We start from the raw sequence: 23,008 nt of genomic DNA, 5'->3' as shown, positions 1-23,008 counted from the left end.
TGTAGTACAACAATAATTGTGTGTGTGTGTTTGTGTGTACCTTCTAGCTGCTCAAAATTAGAAATGCTAGATGTTGTGTAGTTTTGTCCTAACTAACCCCACCTCCAACAAAGCCATCAACAACAACAACTAGCTGCAGGCATTGCAATCTTTAAAAATCTGAATATAAACTAATTTTATAGGGTTACAAACATTATTTGTTTAAAAACCTTTTAAATTGCAATTTCACTTTGGGGGGAAAAATCTAAAAATATGTTAAAAGTTTCTTTAATTGTAACAATTCAATTTAATTCTTTAATTGAATTGTAACAATTCAAATAGTCAGTTATAGCAGATACTTGAACTTAAGTGATTGAAAGCACTGGACCTCCAAAATGTGCAAGTAACTAATATAGACACACATGCTTACATGTGCTGTAGCTTACTTATCATAATGTGGTGAAAAATATGCTCATTATTATATGCTCCTTATGTAATATGGATCTTGTAATATAGGTTGATTGGTGTATACTGGCTCACATGAGACCTGCACACAGTTTGTAAAGAGAAGATAATCCCAATAGAATGTAGAAAGCCCATAGTGATATCAATATGCAAACACAAAAGTGACATACACAACTGTTCAAAGTACCGAGGAATTAAGCTGTTGTCCCACTGCATGAAACTGTTAGAGAAACACAGATAGTAGCATTCATTGAATAGTGGAGCCTGTTTTAGGAAAGGAGCTGTTTGGTTTTAGAAAAGGAAAGACTACAGATGTTCACCACTTGACTGCTGGTGGAAAAGAAGCTGGAGGGAAATGTCAAGCATGGTTAGGCTTTCATCGATTAGGAGAAAGCATTTGACAAAGTACCTAGTACCTAGATGACTGCTGGTGCCCCTGCTATGTTCCTATGGAGTACCAGAGGCACTTGTCCAGATGGTGATGGGTCTGTATGTTGGTTTGTTACGGGGCCCACTTGCTTCTCATGAGCTCCCTCTATCGAATATGTATATGCATGTGCTCTTTATTCAGCTGCTTGCGGTGCCTCCCGCTGGCTACCACCCTCTGGCTAAATCACACACAGTTCATATGTGAACACAACAAACCCCTTCTGGGGGACAAGCCCAACAGGGCCTATCACAATACCCTTGGTTGGTCTCTTCCTGCAGCCCTCCCTGGGCTCTCTTAAATTGTCCCTGCTCTGATATGAAGCAATGCCCAAGGGCTTCCTCCCTGGAGACTCTTCACCTATTGCCCCAACTCTCTAGTTGAGTCACTCAGGGCTTAAGGCACTTCCTCAATGGCTGGTGGGGGGACCCAGGGCTGTCCATGACTCCAGGTCCCAACCCAGGGACCCTATAAAGTAGCAGCCACCTGCTGCTTCCCTTTAACTATTTACTCTGTTGCTTTTGCTACTGTTCCCTGGGCCACTTCCCCACCGTCACCTTCACCCTTACTCCAAGGCTGAAGTCTTTCTTGAGTTCCTGCAGCCAGCACCTAGAGCCAAGAGCACCTTTCCTGCTCCCCTGGTCCCTGCCAGCAACTGATCCTGCTCCGTCCAGCGGTTCCTTTTTATATGAACTTGCTGGACTCTGATTGGCTGCTTCCTCGCAGTCACTTGAGGCAGCCTGGAGGACTCACCTCTACTGCTCTTTCCTGGGGTGGGATGAGGTAGTGCTGTGAGGCCTCCAGCAGGGAACCTCAGGGCCTGGTATACCTTGTCACATTGTTCCAAGATAAAAAGTTAGATGCCTTTTGGTGGAACAGGGGGTTTTGAGGTGAAGGCTGTACTCCACCAGGGATCTATGCTTATTCCATTACTATTCATGATTTTGATGGACTTCATAAGTAGGATTTGTGCTGGAAATGGCCCACCTTGATTATCATACACATTGTAAGGAGAGTGATAACTTTAGATAAGCTATTACCAGCAGGAGAGTGGGGTGGGGGGAGAGAAAACCTTTTGTAGTGATAAACACCCATTTTTTCATCGTCTGTGTGTATAAAAACAACTTCTGTATTTTCCACAGTATGCATCCGATGAAGTGAGCTGTAGCTCACGAAAGCTTATGCTCAAATAAATTGGTTAGTCTCTAAGGTGCCACAAGTACTCCTTTTCTTTTTGTGAATACAGACTAACACGGCTGTTACTCTGAAACCGTTCATAAGTAGGCAAAGCCAAATGGAAGGTGGTACAAAGGTTACTTATGCAGATGATAACTGTGCTAATGGCCAACAGGGAGGAAGATCTGGTTCAGGTGATTGATGTCTGCAACAGGGAACTAACAAACTATGGCCTAAAAATGAGTACAGAAAAAACTGAAATCATGCAAGTGACTTGCATGAAACCAAGACAAATGAATATCAATATTGAGGGCCAGTATATAAATCAGGTTTATACACTGAAGAACTGTGGAGGCTGGTTAGAAGTAAATGGAGAAATCAACAGAGAACAGCAGGCAAGGCTGCTGAGCATGGGAAAAGTCTGGCACAAGATAAGTGGAGAGATCTATGATAACCAGATGCCCAGGCTACTTCAGGGACAATTATACCAAACCACGATAAGACCACTCTTCTGTATGTACCAGAGACATTGGCAACCAAAGAGAAGCACTTGAGAAGACCTGACACCATTGAAATGAGATGTCTTAGGGCAGTGAAGAGGTGGCATTACTGGACCAAATGCAGAATGTCATCAGGTGTGAGACCAAGGTCTGCAGTATCAGAGAGAAGATGCAAGAGAGGAGGCTGAGATGAGATGATATGGGCATGTGTAACAAGGGTGCAGAGTCAGTATCCTGTCATTCAAATCCCCACCAATATAGGTTAATTCGGACCTACTTACAGGATCTATTAACAAGTGGAGCTATAGCTGAGGGGCTAATTAGAGGAGGAAGTAACCCCAACAGCTGGGAGCAGATAAATGGAGAGGAAGGAAGCCCTGGGTGGGGAAGCTAAGACCCTGAAGAGGCAGAGGTAGCTGCTGCTAGTACTGCTCCCTTCCCCAGAAGCAAGTGGGGGACCTGGCTGGGAGTTATAAAATGTAAATAACATTAGTGGTGGTGGCCTGCTGGAATAGCTGGTGGTGAAGGAAATCTGGAGTGGCTGTTGTCTGTTCTTAAGGTAAGAAACGACTGATAGGCAACCACCCTGTGACAGCGTGTATGCAGGATGGATGAAGTAAATCCTGATAGGGAGGCATTTGCCACTAGAGTTTGTGTGCAAATATCAAGACAAAAGCCAAGAAAACGGTGGACTGACTCTGTATGGGAGGACAGAGCGGATATGGAGTGAACAATGGCCCAACAAGCCTGTAAAAACTGATCTGGGACCTGAGCCCAGCTAGCAGGAAAAAGGAGAAGACAAAGATGATGTAACATGGTCTCTTTTTTGTAATTTCTAATTCTAGACTTAAATTTTAAAAAGGTTGTTTTTAAAACCCAGTGTCATAGTTGATTAATTTTTACTCTCTATTGTTTATACTTTCACAGAAGTTTTAAAATAACATTACTTCTACTATCAAAATAGTCATTTTATTTTAAAAAAATCTGAATTCATTTAATAATGTGGCCAAAATTCAAACAACTGATTAGTGATTTTGGATACCCAACTTTTGACACCTTGAAAGGTTTGATGTTTCCCAAAATTGCTGAGCACTTGCCATCTGAAAATTAGGCCCCTTTATGGTGCCTCAAGTTGGACACCCAAAAACGGAGACACCCAAGTCAGAGTATTTTTTTACCTGTAATTCAAAACCAGTTAAATGAATTGTTTTCAAACTTTCACAGACATTCTCCATTGCCTTCAGACTAACTTTTGGCAATTTCATGCCCATCCAATTTTCCAAAACAGAGTTTTAGGTAAGGTAAAATAGGGCTTTATATTGAAAGCTGGCTGCCACTTTGAATGTGTAGAGGCTACTGCTTCTCTATAATAAATTATTTCCACATAAGAATATTTGAAACTCACCTAAAAACCACAAACCAAAAATTTGGTGGCTGATCAAAATACGTTACAGCATAATCAGCAAAAGTTGTTTTAGCCCATTCATCCTCATAGCAGGGGTATTTTTTGATCAACTTACAGTTGCTTTTAAACATTTCTCTGAAAAAAAAAGACAAAAATAAAAGAGATGAATACTTAAACGTAATAAGGAGAAGACATAGATCTGGACTTCAGCTCCTACACGTAAGGAAGAACACCAGGGTATATGTGACCCATTGGTACAGTGTGTGTTATATGTCTTTCCCTACTGGCTGGTCCATATGAAAGGATAACAACCTACTACCGCTAACAGTTAATGATGATTACTCCTTTACCTCAAGTGATAAAGTCCTGGGTTCAGTCTCTCCTAATGACCAATAGGGGACGGTTGTCACATCTGTGTTCATATTGTGATTATGGCATATCTCCTGAGTGGCACGAGGCCAAAGACCAATTGCATGTAGCACCCAAGATTTCATTGCTTTTACAAAACTTCTTTACAATTTCTAATCATCCAGTGTAGTTTCCTTTCCCTCCCATCATGCTGCCATCTTGTAGTTTTTCTTCTGAGGCCCCATTTGAAGATTAAAAGCTTAATTTTACCTTTAAAACACTTCTTTGAACAAGAAGCACTTTAAAGCAAACCCAAGGATCCTACATTTCAAATGTGTCCAGAAGGACTCCTTTCTCACAGGAAGAATCCAAGATCATAGCTGCAAAATTGTAAATGAGATAAGTAAGTTCCCACCCAAGTCATTGTTCCTGATGAAGGTCATAATCAATCTGATCACTGAATTGGTGCAATGTATTTTTACCAATAACTTTCAGTAATAAAAACAATGTCGAAAATGTCACCTGATACATAGCTTGAGGCACCAAGGTATAATACATATAAGTGAACAAGAAAAGCAAAGGGAAGGCAGAAATCTGAAAAGAGGAAAAAGAGAGGAATTACAGGAGCCAACCGTGGTCAAAGTGAAAACCACCTCTAAGAAAAAACAACCTCTTTGAGTCTTGCTTAGTAAAAGCAAGACAGGAGTTAAGATAGATGTCAAAGAGGAGCATGCTCTTAGCCGTAGCTGACCTAAAACACAAAAAAAAACTTGCTCTATGCCAGGGATTCTCAAACTGGGGGTTTTGACCCCTCCAGAGGTCGCGAGATTATTCTGTGGGGGGTCGCATGCTGTCAGCCTCCACCCCAAACCCTGCTTCACCTCCAGCATTTACAATACCGTTAAATATAAAAAAAAGTGTTTTTTTAATTTATAAGGGGGGGGTCTCACTTAGAGGCTTGCTGGGTGAAAGGGGTCACCAGTGAAAAAGTTTGAGAACCACTGCGCTATGCAGACCTCCCCTCTACAAGGGAACTCAAAGGAGAAGCAGATATAAATATAGGGAGAGCACTTGGGTGTCAAAGCTTCTCTCCACTGAGCTGCCTCTCTGAGGGACTCTGACCATGATCTCCCCAATAGTCCTTTCTAGATGGATGGATCACCTGTGAAGGAGGATATTGCATGCTGTCATTGCGTGTGTTAGTGCCATTAGGAGTTTAACATTATGCAAAAGGACGTTTTTTTAAATGGAACAAAGTCTGTCTCTGATGGTGCTTTGCTTACCTGGGGATGCAGGAGAGCAGGATGAGGGACAGCAAAAAGGCAGCAACCTATACTCTTTGCTGCTGCCTCTGTCAGTGATTTGTTCTGGGAAGAATGGGAGAGTAAGTTCTGGCTACTGTCTCTGCTGGTGGGTCAATATGATAGAGAAGGGAGCACAGAGAGAGAAAGAGAAAGTTGGTGCTTCTGCTCTCTGCTGCTGCCGCTACCTTGAATTGTTCCTTGAATAACTGTTTTCATCTGTAAGTAAATGACTGACCTTTTTCGTTATTAAAGTAATGTTATAACAAACCCACAAACTCTTGGACTGGCTCTGAGATTTAGGGTTTTATTAGGTATCCTGGGCCCAGCTCCCTGTGAGCCTTGAAGAAAAGGACAGAGACCTTGAACTTGACATAGTATTTTATAGGAAGACAGTGTACAAATCAAGACACGTTTGAATAGGTATTGCTTAGGCGATGCACTGCTGCATGGCTTCATGCCCAGGCATATGCCTTGTGACATTACACCCCATATTCTTCATAGAAATATGCTTATGATATGAATATGGCATAACTAAGATGAATTTTATGCAAGATGGGTCATGTGAGATATCACTGGAAAGATTGATTTACTGAATGATTATCCTATTTGTATGCATGTATCATTTCTGAATCTGAAGTTAGGAATATTGACTATGTAACAATTACAACTGTATGTACATTTGGGAATGCCCACCAGACAGTATGCAATCAGCCTGGATGGGTCATTAGAAAGGACAATAGGACTTTGAAGATACTAATCTCCCTCCTTCCTGAGAAGTTTCCTGGAATGCTGCTTTGACACTGCAGGGTCAGGTGATCATGTCTGGTACTAGACCACATCTTGGACTTCTAGTGTTTTTCCTTTTAGAGGGGGGTGGGGGTCAAACTGGGAAACAAAGAATTCCCCCTGAGCCCAGGTGAGAAAGATCTAGACTGTGAAAGGAATACCTGGAGATTTAAGCTGCAAGCAGTGCAGTTTACCTTCAAGGGACTCTGCAACCTGCATAAAACAACATTTAGGAATTTACTAATAATATTATCCAGTTAATTTAGTGTAATAAGCTTAGTTTGCGTGTGTTTTATTTGCTCGGTGATCTGCTTTATTCTGTTTGCTGTCCCTTATAATCACTTAATCTAACTTTTGTAGTTAATAAACTTGTTTTTCGTTTATTCTAAAACCCAGTTTGTGCAATTCATAACTGGGGGAGTCCGGGGGTGGGGGAAGCTGTGCATAACTTCCTCCACATTGAAGGAGGGAGTGAATTTTATGAGTGTACGCTGTATAAATCTCTATACAGCGCAAGACAGTATGATTTTGGGTTTATACTCCAGAGGGTGTGTGCACTTGAATGCTGGGTAATCCCTGAGCTGAATCTTCCCGCATAGAGCTGATTGCAGATTCTGTGTGATTCTACAGCTGGGTGTGTCCCTACGTGTGTGTGTGTGTGTGTGTGCGCGCGCAGCAGGACAGGATGAGGAAGCCCAGACTGGTGGAACGGGTGGGCTCAGTGGATCCCCAGTACATCAGGTAGCACCCCGGAAGGTGGCTCCAACCCATCACATGGATGATAATACGCCCGTTTCACGTGAACAAAGAGTCAGTCACACAGTGGAGCCAAACTTTGCCATCACTAACTTTAAACAATCTTAAAATCTGATTTAATTTAATGCAGTTATACAAGGAACCCTTGTATCAATGTTTTATCACTTTTTGTTTAAGTTATTTATGTATTTTTCCTCTTGTGTCTATTTTTGGTCGTTTCCTTATTTGTGTGGGAGAATTTATGTCAGCACTGCCACGGCCAATTAAGTTCTGAAATGCCAGGAGAAATCCCTGCAACATTTCCCCCCCTCATTTCCTAGCAAAGACTTTGCCATGAGTCCAGGACTGGTGGACTCTGCAGGGAGGTGGGTGCTTAGGTAGCCTCCTTTGTACTGTTGCAAAGAAGGCTCTAGCTTGAACTATGTTTTTTAAGTTTTTCCAACATAGCTATGTTGGTTAAGAATGTGAAAAAAAAATCACATCCCTAACCAACATAGTTATGATGGCAAAAGTCCTAGTGTAGAAGCAATTATATCACTAAAAAAGTGGCACATTTTTATATCACAAAAAAAGTGTTATAACTTATTTTGTCTGGGCAACTGGTGTAAGCCATACTGCAATATAAGCTGCATTTCCACTAGGAGGGTTTGCCTGCAAAAGTAGTTAGTGTAACTATTGCTAGTTTTCTAGTGAAGACAAGGTCTCCCTAAAGGAAAGGGTTACATGACTTTATACTTTTTTTAAAGCAACTTAGTGGACAATTACCAAAAGATCAATACTATATTTACATTAGTAAAATTTACTGTAGAATACCCAAACTGAACACAACAAAGAAGATAGCAGGGAGGCAATACTCCAGCTCAACTAGAAGATTTGCTAGATGTTTTTGAGATGCATATGGGAAACAGAATAAAGCCTATACATTATACCTTCTTTGAAAATCTCAAATGCTTTGTATGTTTAACAACGTTAACGTTGTTAAACATACAAAGCATTTGAGATTTTCAAAGAAGGTATAATGTATAGGCTTTATTCTGTTTCCCATATGCATCTCAAAAACAAGTCACTCTTTCATCCTATTTATTTTGATAACACTGACTGTATGGTTATACAAAGAGTTGTGCAGAACAGGCTGCAATATAAAATTTTCATTTATTACATAATACCTCAGTAGAGTTACACCACACTGTTCAATATTTGATTCAATCAAAGTCCATAGTTTTTGCAGAGTTTCTTTGACATGAGCATTCTCCTTAGTACCTGAAAATAACAAAATGCATTAGAAAAAAAAAATCACAAAATATCTAACTTTTTCATTGTTCTTTAAAAAAAAAAGTGTGAAAAAAATTGAGGCAAGTCAGTCATGTTGACTTATGAGGAGAGGCTGAGGGAACTGGGATTGTTTAGTCTGCAGAAGAGAAGAATGAGGGGGGATTTGATAGCTGGTTTCAACTACCTGAGAGGTGGTTCCAGAGAGGATGGTTCTAGACTATTCTCAGTGGTAGAAGAGGACAGGACAAGGAGTAATGGTCTCAAGTTGCAGTGGGGGAGGTTTAGGTTGGATATTAGGAAAAACTTTTTCACTAGGAGGGTGGTGAAACACTGGAATGCGTTACCTAGGGAGGTGGTAGAATCTCCTTCCTTAGAAGTTTAAGGTCAGGCTTGACAAAGCCCTGGCTGGGATGATTTAATTGGGGATTGGTCCTGCTTTGAGCAGGGGGTTGGACTAGATGACCTCCTGAGGTCCCTTCCAACCCTGATATTCTATGATTCTATGTTCTGAATCAAGTTATGTTCTAATTTTAAATTTTACAGAATTCTTGCACTTCTGGAAGCTAATTTCTCCTTTGAGGCAATGAATTTCCAGTATCATCATCATTCTCCTTGTCACATGCTGATCAGCCCTCCTGCTATAGTGAAGAACAATGTGATCAGTCCCTTTTACTGAAGTACACATCCCCATATAAATTATAACATGCTGCAAGGAGATGAAATAACTTCAGTGATCAGTAGAGGCAATGATCAGAACATTTAACTATAAGCTTAATTATACTGACTTTTCCTTGTAGTTAATACCATAATCTACATGCAAGGAACTAAAAAGAGAAGGGGAAAAAATCTAAACGAAGACTGGAGAAAAGAAAAATGAATAGGAAAGTAGGAGAGAAAACAGGATAGGTATATGGGAAAGAAGAAAAAAATAATTATGAAAGACTAGAGGGAGAGAAGAAAAATAAGATGTGTAAAAGACAAGGAAAACAGTGGATAGAAGTAAGAACTGAGAAAGAAGACAGGTTTCAGAGTGGTAGCCATGTTAGTCTGTATCAGCAAAAAAAAAAAAAGGAGTACTTGTGTTATCTTAGAGACTAACAAATTTATTTGAGCATAAGCTTTCGTAGGCTAAAACCCACTTCATCGGATGCATGCAGTGGAAAATACAGTAGGACGATATATATACACAGAAAACATGAAAAAATGGGTGTTGCCATACCAACTGTAACAAGACCAATTAATTAAGGTGGGCTATTATCAGCAGGAGGAAAAAAAAAACCTTTTGTAGTGATAATCAGGATGGCCCATTTCAAACAGTTGACAAGGAGGAGTGAGTAACAGTAAGGGAAAAAAAATTAGCATGGGGAAATAGTTTTTACTTTGTGTAATGACCCATCCACTCCCGGTCTTTATTCAAGCCTAATTTAATGGTGTCCAGTTTGCAAATTAATTCCAATTCTGCAGTTTCTCGTTGGAGTATGGTTTTGAAGTTTTTTTTGTTAGAAAATTGCAACTTTTAGGTCTGAAATTGAGTGACCAGGGAGGTTGAAGTGTTCTCCTACTGGTTTTTGAATGTTATAATTCTTGATGTCTGATTTGTGTCCATTTAGTCTTTTGTGTAGAGACTGTCTGGTTTGGCCACTGTACATGGCAGAGGTACCCGCATGGCCCCACAGTATGCCAACATTTTTATGGCTGACTTAGAACAACGCTTCCTCAGCTCTCGTCCTCTAATGCCCCTACTCTACTTACACTACATTGATGACATTTTCATCATCTGGACCCATGGAAAAGAAGCCCTTGAGGAATTCCACCATGATTTCAACAATTTCCATTCCACCATCAACCTCAGCCTGGACCAGTGCACACAAGAGATCCACTTCCTGGACACTACTGTGCTAATAAGGGATGGCCACATAAACACCACGCTATACTGGAAACCTACTAACCACTATACTTACCTACATGCCTCTAGCTTTCATCCAGACCACATCACATGATCCATTGTCTACAGCCAAGCTCTACAATATAACCGCATTTGCTCCAATCCCTCAGATAGAGACAAACACCTACAAGATCTCTATCAAGTGTTCTTAAAATTACAGTACCCACCTGCTGAAGTGAAGAAACAGATTGACAGAGGAAGAAGAATACCCAGAAGTCACCTACTCCAGGACAGGCCCAACAAAGAAAGTAACAGAACGCCACTAGCCGTCACCTTCAGCCCCCAACTTAAACTTCTCCAGCACCTCATCAAGGATCTATCCTGAAGGACAATCCGTCACTCTCACAGATCTTGGGAGACAGGCCAGTCCTTGCTTACAGACAGCCCCAAAACCTGAAGCAAATACTCACCAGCAGCCACACACCACACAACAAAAACACTAACCTAGGAACCTATCCTTGCAAAAAAGCCCATTGCCAACTGTGTCCACATATCTATTCAAGGGACACCATCATAGGACTTAATCACATCAGCCACACTATCAGAGGCTCATTCACCTGCACATGTACCAATGTGATATGCCATCATATATGTTTAGCTGCCTGTCCTGACAGAGGCCTGTTTCCCCTCCCAGGAGGTGTTTCTGTAGTGGTAGGTAGGGGGGAACCCAGGCCCGCCCTCTACTCTGGGTTCCAGCCCAGGGACCCTAATGGTAGCAGCTGTTGGCAGCCAACCTTTTACTGCCATAGTTCCTACATTTCCCTAGGCCACTTCCCCACAGCTCTCCTGCTTCTTCCTTCTTCACCCTTACCTTAGGGCTCCCTTACCAATGACTTGAGGGTATTTTCATTAACCAGCCCTTCAGCTGCACTTCCTCTCCTCCGGCTCCTCTCCGCCTGACTGGAGTGAGCCCTTTTATATTATCAGAGGGGCCTTAATTAGAGTCAGGTGGTCACATTAGCTTAATGGCCTCACCTGACTCTTTGCAGGTTAATTGGAGTCAGGTGTTCTCATTAGCCTGGAGCAGCCCCTGCTCTGACCAGTTAGGGAACAGAACCCTGTTCATCCAGTGGCCAGTAGACCCGTCTTCGGCTCCTTTGCTGAACCCGACTGGCCTGGAGGGAGGAGGGAGACGGCTGCTGCTGCGGGGCCTTGGGCCCTTGCTGCTGTTGCCACTGCCACTGCTCCAGCCGCTCCCCTAGCCGGGCCGAACACCATCCACCCACCCCCCTTCTCCGCTACCTGGTTGCTGGCTAGCTGCTGGACTCCCCCACCCACCCATGGGTGCTGCTGCTACTGTTCCAACTGCAGCACCTGGGGGGGGAGGGGCTGCTGGCCTGCTCCCCAGAGGGGGGGAGTGAGGGACCCCTACCCCAGCCGTTGCCGCTACCACTGCTGTGGACACCACCACCACCATCAACACCACCTGTGAGGGGTCCTCTCTGCCTGCCTGGCCACCGGGCTGCTGCCTGGAGCTGCTGCTGCCTGAGAGCTGCCGGACCCCGAAGGAGGAGGGGACGAGGCCATCTGCTGCTGGGGGAGCGCACAAGGACTCTGTAGACCACTGTGGAGGGGGCTTGAAGGCTGAGTAACTTTTGGACTGTGCTCTTGTGGTGGGGGTTTTGACTGTGTTTGCGGGGACACAGGGGGTGTGGCATGGAGCCTGCCCCCTAGTCCATCAGTGTGTCCCTCCCCCCAACCCCCACACCACCACCGTCGGCGCTGCCTCCTCCACCACCCCCAGTGGACACTCACCATCTGCCTCAAGCTCCTGCTTCTGGGATTCTACTGCTTGCTTGGCCTGCTGCCCCCTTTCACCACCTTTGGGGCCTGCAGCAGCAGCCAGCCCGCACTGACTTTTTTTTGCAAGCGCACGTGGGCGCACGTGCCCCCCGCCCCATCCTGGACTGACCCCCTTCAGCAGCCCCCAGCTTTGTCCCTGGCTCCCTGCCCCATTTTCCCCTTGCAGCCTTTCTGCCCTCCCCTTTACCCCAGCACTTTACTGGCTTCAGTTTGTTTGCCTGCCCCGCCCTTCTCCCTCTGCAGCCTTTGCTTGTTTGCCCCGCCCTTGCCTCTGAAGTCAGCCCCTAGATTCCCTGTCCTGCCTCCAGCCTGGTTCTCCCCCCTCCCCATGTGATACCCCTGCCCTGCTTGGCCCCTTATTCAGTGCACCCATGCCCGCTCCCATGCGGTTGTGCCCTTCCCCTGTTTGAGTTTGCCCCGATCTCACTGCACTCCCCAAAGATAGTTATGACCCCCCCCTCCCCTAGTGCAGCTAGAGGAGCTGGTTTTCTACTCTGAGTCGGTGACTGTCCCCCGAAAGCCCCCCTGTCCAGCCCATCCCCTTTGGCGCCCTCCTCCCCTGCCTGCAGCCTAGCGGGGAGAAGTGGTTGACCTGCCTCCCCTTTCCCCTCCTCTTTCCAGTGTCCTTCCCTCCCTCCCTGCTCATTATGGCGGGGGATACGACAGGTGGGGCCCCTCCAGCAGCCCTAGATACCCTTCCCCCACCTGCCCCTCCATCACCCCCCAAGCCTCTACCTCAGCCGCCACTGCCAAACCACCTGTCACCGCCCCCGCCAGGGCGCCGGCTGTGGCGGGCAGCGGGGTGACCTCCGTTGCTGCCACGTCCCTCCCCCCCTTAGATTCTGGGGGAGCCCCCGCAGCTGGCGGGAAGGGCCAGGGTCGGAAGAAGGGGAAGGGCCCTGCCAAAAAGTCCAGGCCCTCCATGGCAGGGACTGCCCTCACTGCCGCGGCCCCGCCACCGGCCGCGGCCTCCCACCCAGCTGCTCCTTCCACCAGCTCTGTGGGTGTCCCTCCCCCGGCCCCCAGGGCATACGCCCAGGTGGCGGCAGCCCCCCTGCCTACCGTTACGTCATCTCTCCTGCCCGCCGCCTCCGCTACCAGCTATAGCAGCCGGGGCCCCTTTCCCACCATGACCAGGAAGCACGGCGTCCGTTGCCTCCTGGTGCCCGCCTCGCCCCACGTGGAGACGTATTATACGTGTGGGCGTTGGCGAGGGCGGCGGGGCCCACGGCCATTGTGGCGGCCTCCAAAATGTACGGGAAGGTGGTCTTCTTCCTGGCATCGGAGGCCGCCGCCTAGGAGGTGGTGGAGAAGAGCCTGGCGGTGGGGGACGTGTTCGTCCCCCTCGAGCCGCTGGATGACCTGGGCGTCCGCCTGGTCCTGACTTCCGTCCGTCCCTCCCTTCCTTCCCAATGCCACCCTGTTACCTGCCCTCTCTACCCTGGGGAAGCCCATCTCTGTTTTGAGCCCTCTCTCCTTGGGCTGCAAGGACCCCGCCCTCCGTCACGTCCTCTCGTTCCGCCGGCAAGTGCAGCTGCAACTGCCGCCGGCGGCGCATGACGGAGAGGCGCTTGAGGGGTCCTTTTTGATCCCCTACTAGGGGGCCCATTACCGGGTGCATTATTCCACGGGGGAGGCCCGGTGCTACCTCTGCCGGGCGATCGGGCACGTCCGGAGGGACTGCCCCTTGGCCCGGCAAGAAGAGGCATCCGGGACCCCCGAGCCCCGTCATCGCCAGCGCCCCTGGCTGCCCGGCGCCCAAAGCCGCCCCTCCTCCCACTCAGTCCATCACTGCTCCTGCTCGGGCCCAAGGGGCACTCCCCCCAGCACGCCCAGGCGAGCGGGAGAGCCCCGCTTTTCCTGTCTACAATTCGGCGGGGCCCCTAGAGGAGGGTGCGGCAGGGATATTGCCAAGCGTGGGAGAGGGCCTGCCCCAGGGGGACTCTTCCCTCTCTTATTCCGCCCCACCGCTGCCTCCCACGGTCCCTGAGCCATCGGTCTTGCCCCCTGACCCAATCCCTGTTAGCCGGTCTCCCGATGATACCATGGAGGGCTGGGTCCTAGTCCAGGGGAAGCGGGGCAAACGGAAGGCTTGAGCTCCGCTCCTTTCCACCGATGTGGAAGCCCTCTGGAAGACCAGAAGGGGGGGCGCCGATGCCGAGCTCTCTGCCTTGCCCGTGGGCGCATACCATCCCCTGGTGCCGGCTGGAGAAAACGTGGCAGCACGGGAGGGCAGTACCGTCCCTCCCTTGGAGTCCCTTCCCTCCAAGGACCCCGATGTAGCCCCACCTGCCCCGTTACCATCTGGAGCCCCCGTGAGCCTCGGGGCGAGAGTTGCTTCGGGCACTAGCGGGGAGACCTCCGGGGTGGCGGAAGGAGAGCTCCCCTCCATTTATGAGGAGATCGAGGCCCTGGGTCTGACCCCAGTTACCCAGGGGGAGGACGACCCTCTGCTAGCGGGCCTCGATCTGAGCGACCTCACCCCGGCCCCGCCTGTCCCATGTCCCCTTCCCCTAACCGCTACCTTTGCTCCTGCCTCCGAGGGTTCCCAGGGCTCCTCCATTTGCCCGGCCGTGGGTGGCACCCCGCTGTTAGCCGCCAAGTCCACCGAGGCGACAGCTGGTGCTCTGCGACTGGGACCCGAGCCCCACAGGTTGCCCCTCGAGGGCGTGGGGCGACTGACCTCCTTCCCGGGCGGGGACCCCACCGGCGGTGCTGTGACTACTATGCCAGCCGTGGTGCCAGAGCCCAGCATCATAGAGGGCCCCCTGCCCCACCCATACCTCCCAGAGCCTGATCGAGAGGGGCCATTTTCCAACGGCTTGGCTCCTGGGGCCCAGGATCCCACCTTTGCCCCTCTCCCTGGCTCTGCACCCAACCTCTGCCTTGCCCTTACTCTGGATCCCTGCCCTGCCCCGATGTCAACCCCGCCCCTGTCCCCCCCACCTCCCGTGCTATCATTGCCGCCCCTGGGGCCGTCATCTCCTCGCTCCTAGAGGATAGCCCCCAGGGAGCGGCTTCTGTATTCCCCAGTCCCGACTCACGAGGGGCTGCTACCTTCCCTCCGCCGCCCCCACTCGAGCCAGGGTTTGAGGGGGGCTGCGTGGCGCCAGCCCATCAGGCGCCACATCGGGGGTCTGCCCCTTGTCTGACTGTTTCGGTGGGCCACGGGGCTGTGTCAGTAGTCCCTCCGGAGGACAGCTGGGGGCTAGTGGCCCCAGCCCCCCATACGCTGCGGGAGGAGCTGCGGGAGTTCCTTGAGGACGTTCGGGGCTCCTGTAATAAGGTGCAGCTCGCCCTGCAGCGATGGGGGGATTTCCATCTCATCCTCTGGGCCGCGAAGGCCCTTATGGGCGAGGGTAAAAGGACCGGGAAGCAGGCCGCCATGACTTACCAGCGGGTCCGCCTCTTCCGTGACTCCCTAATTACCTACGGGGTAGGTCACGGATTGTTGCGCGGCACACTGGGAACCGCGAGCGTCCCTGCCGGCGAGGATCTCCCCCAGCCCTCCTCATGGCACCTCTTACCATCATCACGTTAAACACCTGGGGCTGTAGCATGGGTCTCCGCAGGTGCCAGGTGCTCTCCTTCCTTCGGGAGGGGGGGTACTCTGTGATTTTCCTGCAGGAGACCCATACGGATCCAGCCGCCGAAGCTAGCTGGCGGCTGGAATGGGGGGACAGGGTCTACTTTAGCCATCTCACAGTTCGTACAGCTGGAGTGGTGACCCTGTTCTCCCCCGACCTACGGCCTGAGGTGCTGGGGGTCGCTGAGGCTGTGCCGGGCCGCTGGCTGCACCTCCGGGTCCATTTGGAGGGGCTCGTGGTCAATCTTGTCAACGTCTATGCCCCGACATCGGGCCCGGAGCGGCTACGTTTCTTTCAGCAGGAGTCCGCCTTCCTCAGCACTCTGGAACCTCACGAGTGCCTGGTCCTGGGCGGGGACTTTAATACGACCCTCGAGGAGTGGGACCGCTCGGGGACCGAGCAGTGCCCAGCTGCCGCGGACGTCCTCCGGGAGATAGTCGACCGTCACTCCCTGGTGAACATCTGGCACGACCACCACCCGGACGACATCTCGACGTTCACCTTTGTCCGGGTGGAGGCCCATCGGTCGTGCTACTCCCGGTTGGACCGCATCTATTTATCACGTTTCCATCTTTCACAGACCCACTCCTCCAGCATCCGGCCAGCCCCATTCTCCGATCATCACCTGGCCACCGTGACGGTCTCTCTCTGTGCAGAGAGGCTGGGGCCGGCCTATTGGCATTTTAATAACAGCTTGTTGGAGAACGTGGGCTTCGTGGCGTCCTTCCGGGAGTTCTGGTTGGCCTGGCGAGGGCAGCGGCATGCCTTTCCCTTGGCGCGGCGGTGGTGGGACCTAGGGAAGGTGCGCGCCCGGCTTTTCTGCCATGACTACACCCGGGGCGCCAGCCGACGGAGGGATGCGGCGATAGGGCAGCTGGAACGGGAGGTCTTAGAGCTGGAGAGGCGTCTGGCTGCCAGCCCCGAGGATCCGTCCCTCTGCGGGGCGTGCCGGGAGAAGCGGGAGGAGCTCTGGGCCCTCGAGGATCATCGGGCCCGGGGTGCTTTTGTTCGATCCCACATCCGCCTCCTTCGGGAGATGGATCGCGGCTCCCGCTTCTTCTACGCCCTGGAGAAAAAGAGGGGGGCCAAGAAGCATGTCACCTGCCTCCTCGCAGAGGATGGCACCCCCCTCACGGATCCGGTGGAGATGTGCGGGAGGGACAGGGCCTTCTACGCAAGCCTTTTCTCCCCGGATCTGACCGATCCTAACGCTTACAGAGTGCTCTGGGACGAACTCCCGACGGTCAGTGCGGGCAACCGAGACTGGCTAGAGCTGCCTTTCACTCTGGCCGAGTTCTCGGAAGCCCTCCGCTGCATGCCCACCAATAAATCTCCGGGCATGGACGGGCTGACCGTGGAGTTCTACTGCACGTTCTGGGACGTCCTCGGCCCAGACTTAGTTACTGTCTGGGCCGAGTCTTTGCAGAGAGGGGTCCTCCCTCTTTCGTGCAGGCAAGCCGTGCTCGCCTTATTGCCAAAGAAGGGGGACCTCCGCGATTTATGAAATTGGCGTCCCGTCTCGCTCCTCAGCACGGACTACAAGGTCATAGCGAAAGCCATCTCGCTGCGGCTAAGGTCCGTGCTGGCGGACATGATCTACCCAGACCAGACCTACACTGTCCCGGGCCGCACCATCTTCGACAACCTATATCTGGTCCGGGACCTTTTGGAACTCGGGTGTAGGGACGGTCTGTCGTTCGCCCTCCTGTCCCTGGATCGAAGGCGATCACGGGTATCTCCTGGGCACTCTGCGAGCGTTTGGCTTGGGTCCCCAGTTTGTGGGTTTTCTCCAGGTGCTGTACGCCTCCACAGAGTGTCTGGTCAGGCTCAACTGGACCCTGACCGAACCGGTCAGCTTCGGGCAAGGAGTACAGCAGGGGTGCCCCCTCTTGGGCCAGCTGTACGCTCTGGCGATCGAGCCCTTCCTCTGTCTCCTCCGCAGGTTGTCTCGGGGTTGGCGCTACGGGAGCTGGAGCTGCGGCTGGTCCTGTTGGCATACGCCGATGATGTACTCCTCGTGGTCCAGGACCCGGGCAACTTGGCATGGGTGGAGGCTTGCCAGGCTGTGTACTCGGCAGCCTTCTCCGCTCGGGTCAACTGGGTCAAGAGCTCTGGCTCGGTGGTAGGGGACTGGCGGCAGGCGAGCTCCCTCCCACCCGTGCTTCAAGCCATCCGGTGGAGCGCGGGTCCGCTGCTCTATCTCGGCATTTACCTTTCTGCCACACATCCGTCTCCGCCGGAGAATTGGCACGGTTTAGAGGGCAGGGTGGTAGAGCGGCTCCGGAGATGGACAGGACTGCTCCGGTGTCTGTCCTTTCGAGGGCGGGCACTGGTGCTCAATCAACTAGTCCTGTCCATGCTCTGGTACCGGCTCAACACCCTGGTTCCGGCCCCGGATTTCCTGGCCAACCTCCGGAAATTGATTCTGGAGTTCTTCTGGTCAGGACTGCACTGGGTCTCTGCAGGGGTTCTCCATCTGCCCTTGGAGGAGGGAGGGCAGGGCCTGAAGTGTCTCCGCACTCAGGTCCATGTCTTCCGCCTCCAGGCCCTGAAGAGGCTCCTTTATGGTGCAGGTAGTCCGGCGTGGAGCATATTGGCGCACGCCTTCCTGCCCCGCCTCCGAGGGCTCCGATATGACCGGCAGCTCCTTTATCTCCATCCGAGGGGTCTTCCGCGAGACCTCTCTGGGCTGCCGGTCTTCTACCAGGACCTCCTCCGGACCTGGAAACTGTTCGCAGCGACCAGGTCCGTGGCGGCCTCCGTGGGGGAAGATCTCCTCGTGGAACCCCTGCTACACAACCCCCAGCTCCGTGTGCAGGCGGCGGAGTCCCCCTCGGTGTGCCAGAGGTTGGTCCTGGCAGAAGTCACCAAAGTTGGAGACCTCTTGGACTATGACTGGGGAGACTGGCTGGATCCCCTGATGCTCACTCAGCGCATGGGGCTCTCCAGACCTCGTACTGCCCTGCGCGTACTTCAGGAGGTGAGGGCCGCTTTGCTGCCCGGGTTTACCTCGACCAGGTCCTGCGAGAGGGCGCGCCCCGCCCACCCTCCACCCCAGGCCCTCCGGACCTTTTCATCGGGCTCCTGCCCCGTGGACCCGACCGACCTCCCCGCCCCTTCACTGTGAGCCGGCTGCGCGAGCTGCAGCCAGTCTGGTTCCAGACCGCGCCAAAACAACATCTTTACACGCTCGTGCTCCACACTTCTCATGTCCTCACCCTCACGTCCCGCCCTGACACAAAGTGGTGAAACCTCCTGCCACCTCTAGAGGGTGAGGAGCCCCGGTGGGCCAGCCTCTATTCCACCTTAGTCCCGAGGCCCGCCGGGATATCAGTTGGCGGCTCCTTCACGGGGCCGTGAGCACAGGCATGTACTTGGCGCGGTTCACCCCAATCCCGGACACCTGCCCCTTTTGCGGCGTGAGGGAAACCCTGGTGCACGTCTATCTGGAGTGTGCCAGGTTGCAGCCCCTATTCCGGCTCCTCACGAATATTTTGTTAAGGTTTTGGTTGCACTTTTCTCCTCACCTCCTTATCTATACACTCCCTGTCCATGGCCCCACTAAGTCGCGGGACCTCCTGGTCAACCTCCTCCTGGCCCTGGCTAAAGTGGCCATCTATAAAACCAGGGTGAGGAGGTTGGCCGATGGAGTTTCCTGCGACTGCGGGGCCTATTTCCAATCCTCTGTCCGTTCACGCCTCCGGGCAGAGTTCCTCTGGGCGGCGTCCACTGACTCCCTTGACGCCTTTGAGGAGCGGTGGGCGCTGTCCGGGGTTCTCTGCTCGGTGTCCCCGTCCGGTTCCCTTCGTTTGACCCTTTGACCGCACTCCCGTCCCTGTTCTTCATTAGTTGTCCCCCATAATTATTTGGTTTCCCAGGTCCTGTGGATCTCCCCCTTAGGCTGAGGGGGGATCCTTTAGCAGTGGGCGAGCTTCGCCCGCCCACTTCCTGGATCCCAATAAGGCTACTCTGCTGTACCCGGATCCCAATGGGGGCTACTCTGCTGTACCCAACTGGCCTGGGTCTATCACAATATATATCTTCCTACTGTATTTTCCACTGCATGCATCCGATGAAGTGGGTTTTAGCCCACGAAAGCTTATGTCCAAATAAATTTGTTAGTCTCTAAGGTGACACAAGTACTCCTCTTTCTAAAAAAAAAAAAAAAAAAAAGAGGTAGAGACAAACAAAAGAGAAGAGTTAGGAAAAACTCACTTGGCAACTGACACATGGAAAGCTAAATCTCCAGAAGAACAGAATGATGAATATAGACTGAAGCACTGTTAATTTATATAGTGCTTGCCAGACATAAATAAGATAGGCATGAAATTGTTTGGAGCAAAGAGCCTAAATAAGACAAGACTAGGGACAACAGTTCAGGAGAGGGAGAGTGTTGGAACTATGAACAAGGAGAAGAATGCATGAGGGATTGCTTGAAGAGGTGGATTTTAATGGAAAGATTTGAAGGAGAGAGAGAGGGTGCCTGACCAAAGAAGACAAGACTGACCCAGGCATAGAATGCACAATGCACGGAGAGAAAAAGCCTCCATAAGGGTGGCACTGGCAATCAGTCAAAGGGAAGAATCAACCTGAGAGGGATGGTGTATTACTGAAGGAGGTGGTACCCATGAAGCATGTGTTTCTCACAGGACAGTTTTCTGTGCCAAGGCACTCATGAGCTGTCAGAACATTGTAATCATATGACAACTGTTGCCTGGGCACCCAGTGCGCCCTTTTTCCTGCCCTGGCTGGAAAGATCACCATGGTTCTTTAGTCCGATGAAGTGTATAGATAGGAGAACAGACAGAATGTGGGGGTACAAAGCCCACTTGAAACCACCCAATAGCAGCATAAAAGCTTCTTATACGAATGGGCCATTACAGGAAAGGAAATGCCAGACACATCTGAAAGTTCGATGCTCACCTGCTTCAGAAGAAAGTTAGGACTTGACTGAATCATCAGATATATAATATTTGCAAGAAAAATCGCACTACGTCATGCGAGACTTGCACAGTTTTATTTAATTTGCAGGACTGTTTCATATGAAATACACATAGGGACAATATTCATGGTATATGCCTCTAACACATACAATATATTAGGAAAAGATTAAGAAGATTCCATACAACTGAAGCATTAAATATATTTTTGTATTTTTGCCCAAGCTCTTGGACTTTTGCACTTTTGAAAACTAGGCCTTTAATCTCTGTGCCTCTATTTCCTCATTTGTAAAATGGGGTTAATTACAACTACCTTCCTTACAAGGTTATTGTGAGGCTAACTCATTAACATCAATAAAGTGCTTTGAGATCACCAGATGCAGATATGCAAATTTATTTATTATCATCACCATTAGGATTTGAAAGATCCATTATGCTGATACATTCTTGGATTTTCTGCTGACCTCCCCTGCTAAGTAGATCTGTCTGTGATTAAGCAGTTTTTGGGGTATGAATGATGAAAAACCTTGTTTTGTCATACACTTATTTGTAATTTTTAACATCAATTTTTATATTATAGTTGCCCACATATTTCTCAGTGATGTACAATGTCTCTCTCCCCACCTCCCAATCTGCTCATACTATTCTTATCAAAGTTTCTTTCCCAGTCAGAATAAGATGCATGAAATATTTTGCCAGTGACATTTAGGTTTGCTACTGACCTAAACTCAGACTGTTATTCTTCTTCACTATCTACATTTCAAAAATAAACAAACACAAAACAAAATGTGGATATACAATATGTAATTGGCAAACCTAAAAAGAGAACTCTTTATACTTACTTAATCTCTTTATGATTCACCCATGCCAGCTGTTCATACATATTCTCTTGAAAATGCTACTGTATGTTTGATCACAAGTGGGCATCAAAATATTCAAATATTTTTAGTAAAACATACATAAGACTTTATGTAAGAATGACAATAAAACGTTAACTATGTTGAGCTCTTGTTTTATTTGTGAGATCTGTGGGAATACTTCTCAGAAACACATTACAGTTATTTAAAGGAATAGTATTATTTTTAAGTGAACAGTTTCATTTTGTGGCTTAATATAATTTTATTCTGAGGAAACAGATATTTCAATAACTAAATTATATTCCACTTTCCACAAACTAAACCTGTCACAATATTTGAGCTAACCAAACTATGCCCTGATCTGAAGCCCACTGAAATCAATGGCAGTCTTTCCATTGACTTAATGAGCTTTAAGTCAGGTCCATGGTGAATTTCTAGCATCACTGATGTGACTAAGGGTATGTCTACACTGCAGTCGGTGGTGTAGCTGCAGCTCAGGTACGCACACCTGCACTAGCTATAATTTAGCTAGTGCAGCTAAAGCAGCAGTGAAGATGTAGCAGCATGGGTTAGCAATGCAAGTATGTACCAGAGTTCCGGGCAGACTTGTACAGCCTATGCTGTGGCGTGCCACTGCAACTTCATTGCTATTTTTAGCTGCTCTAGCTAGATTAAAGGTAGTTCAGCTATGCCTGCATGAGCTGCAATTGCATCTCCGATTGCAGTGTAGACATATCCTGAGTGTCACAGCGGGCTCTGGGTCAAGCAGTATGTTCATTTTAATCAGCCATCTTCATTTCATCTATAATATTTCACTGCACTCCTAGTACAATTTTTTATCAAATTTTCAGATAACTAGTAAAGAGGGTAGCACAGATAAAATAATATGGTGAAACACTAAACCCTTAAAATAAGATTTAAAAGGCCTACCTGGTTTTCTGCCATTTATCAATTGCCTAACGTAGGTCCCTCTCCAATTGCTTTGCAGTTTAAGCACTGCAGTTTCTTCTTCAGAAGTTGGAGTTCTGTTCTGCCAAGCCACAGGAATATTTAGCTCTATCACCTCTGAAAGAAAAAGAACAATGAACAGTACTGTAAATAGGGTGTGACGTGAAGGCTACAAGCACTATAACTGCTTGAGAGTTAAACAACTATGTGAGCTATATTCCAGAAATGCCTTGATTTGCTCATAAAGCTTCCATTTATGCTATTCCATCATCCTGTTATAAATTTTACTATATAAGAACCAATGTAAGTTAAAGCACTGTTATCAAGATATAACCAAGTGGGGACATATATTTATTGTGTAATTAAATGATGTTGTTATGCAACTGCTATACTAATGTCATGGGTCAAATTTGTCCAGCTCAAAGTGATTTGGTAAGCTGGTATTTCTCCTTAGTGGGAGCCATCTTGTGTCACAGCATTTAATTTAAGTCTCTTGTTCTAGCTGGAAAA

General features: G+C 49.1%; 1 protein-coding gene across 1 annotated transcript in view; it reads right to left on the bottom strand.

Annotated features, from left to right (window-relative positions):
* The window catches only part of ADGB (androglobin), a 238,561-nt gene that overhangs the window by 79,399 nt on the left and 136,154 nt on the right, over positions 1 to 23,008 (bottom strand). Inside the window, exons 22-24 of the mRNA XM_077811784.1 lie at positions 22,481 to 22,615; positions 8,313 to 8,406; positions 3,953 to 4,087 (exon numbers count right to left, since the gene is read on the bottom strand). Of these exons, the coding sequence (XP_077667910.1) occupies positions 3,953 to 4,087; positions 8,313 to 8,406; positions 22,481 to 22,615 (364 nt within the window). The remainder of the gene's footprint in view (positions 1 to 3,952; positions 4,088 to 8,312; positions 8,407 to 22,480; positions 22,616 to 23,008) is intronic.

This window comes from Eretmochelys imbricata, chromosome 3, assembly GCF_965152235.1.
Source record: "Eretmochelys imbricata isolate rEreImb1 chromosome 3, rEreImb1.hap1, whole genome shotgun sequence".
NCBI classification, from domain to species: Eukaryota; Metazoa; Chordata; order Testudines; family Cheloniidae; genus Eretmochelys; species Eretmochelys imbricata.
The sequence above is the reverse complement of the archived record's forward strand: the minus strand, read 5'-3'. Positions and strand labels throughout refer to the sequence as shown.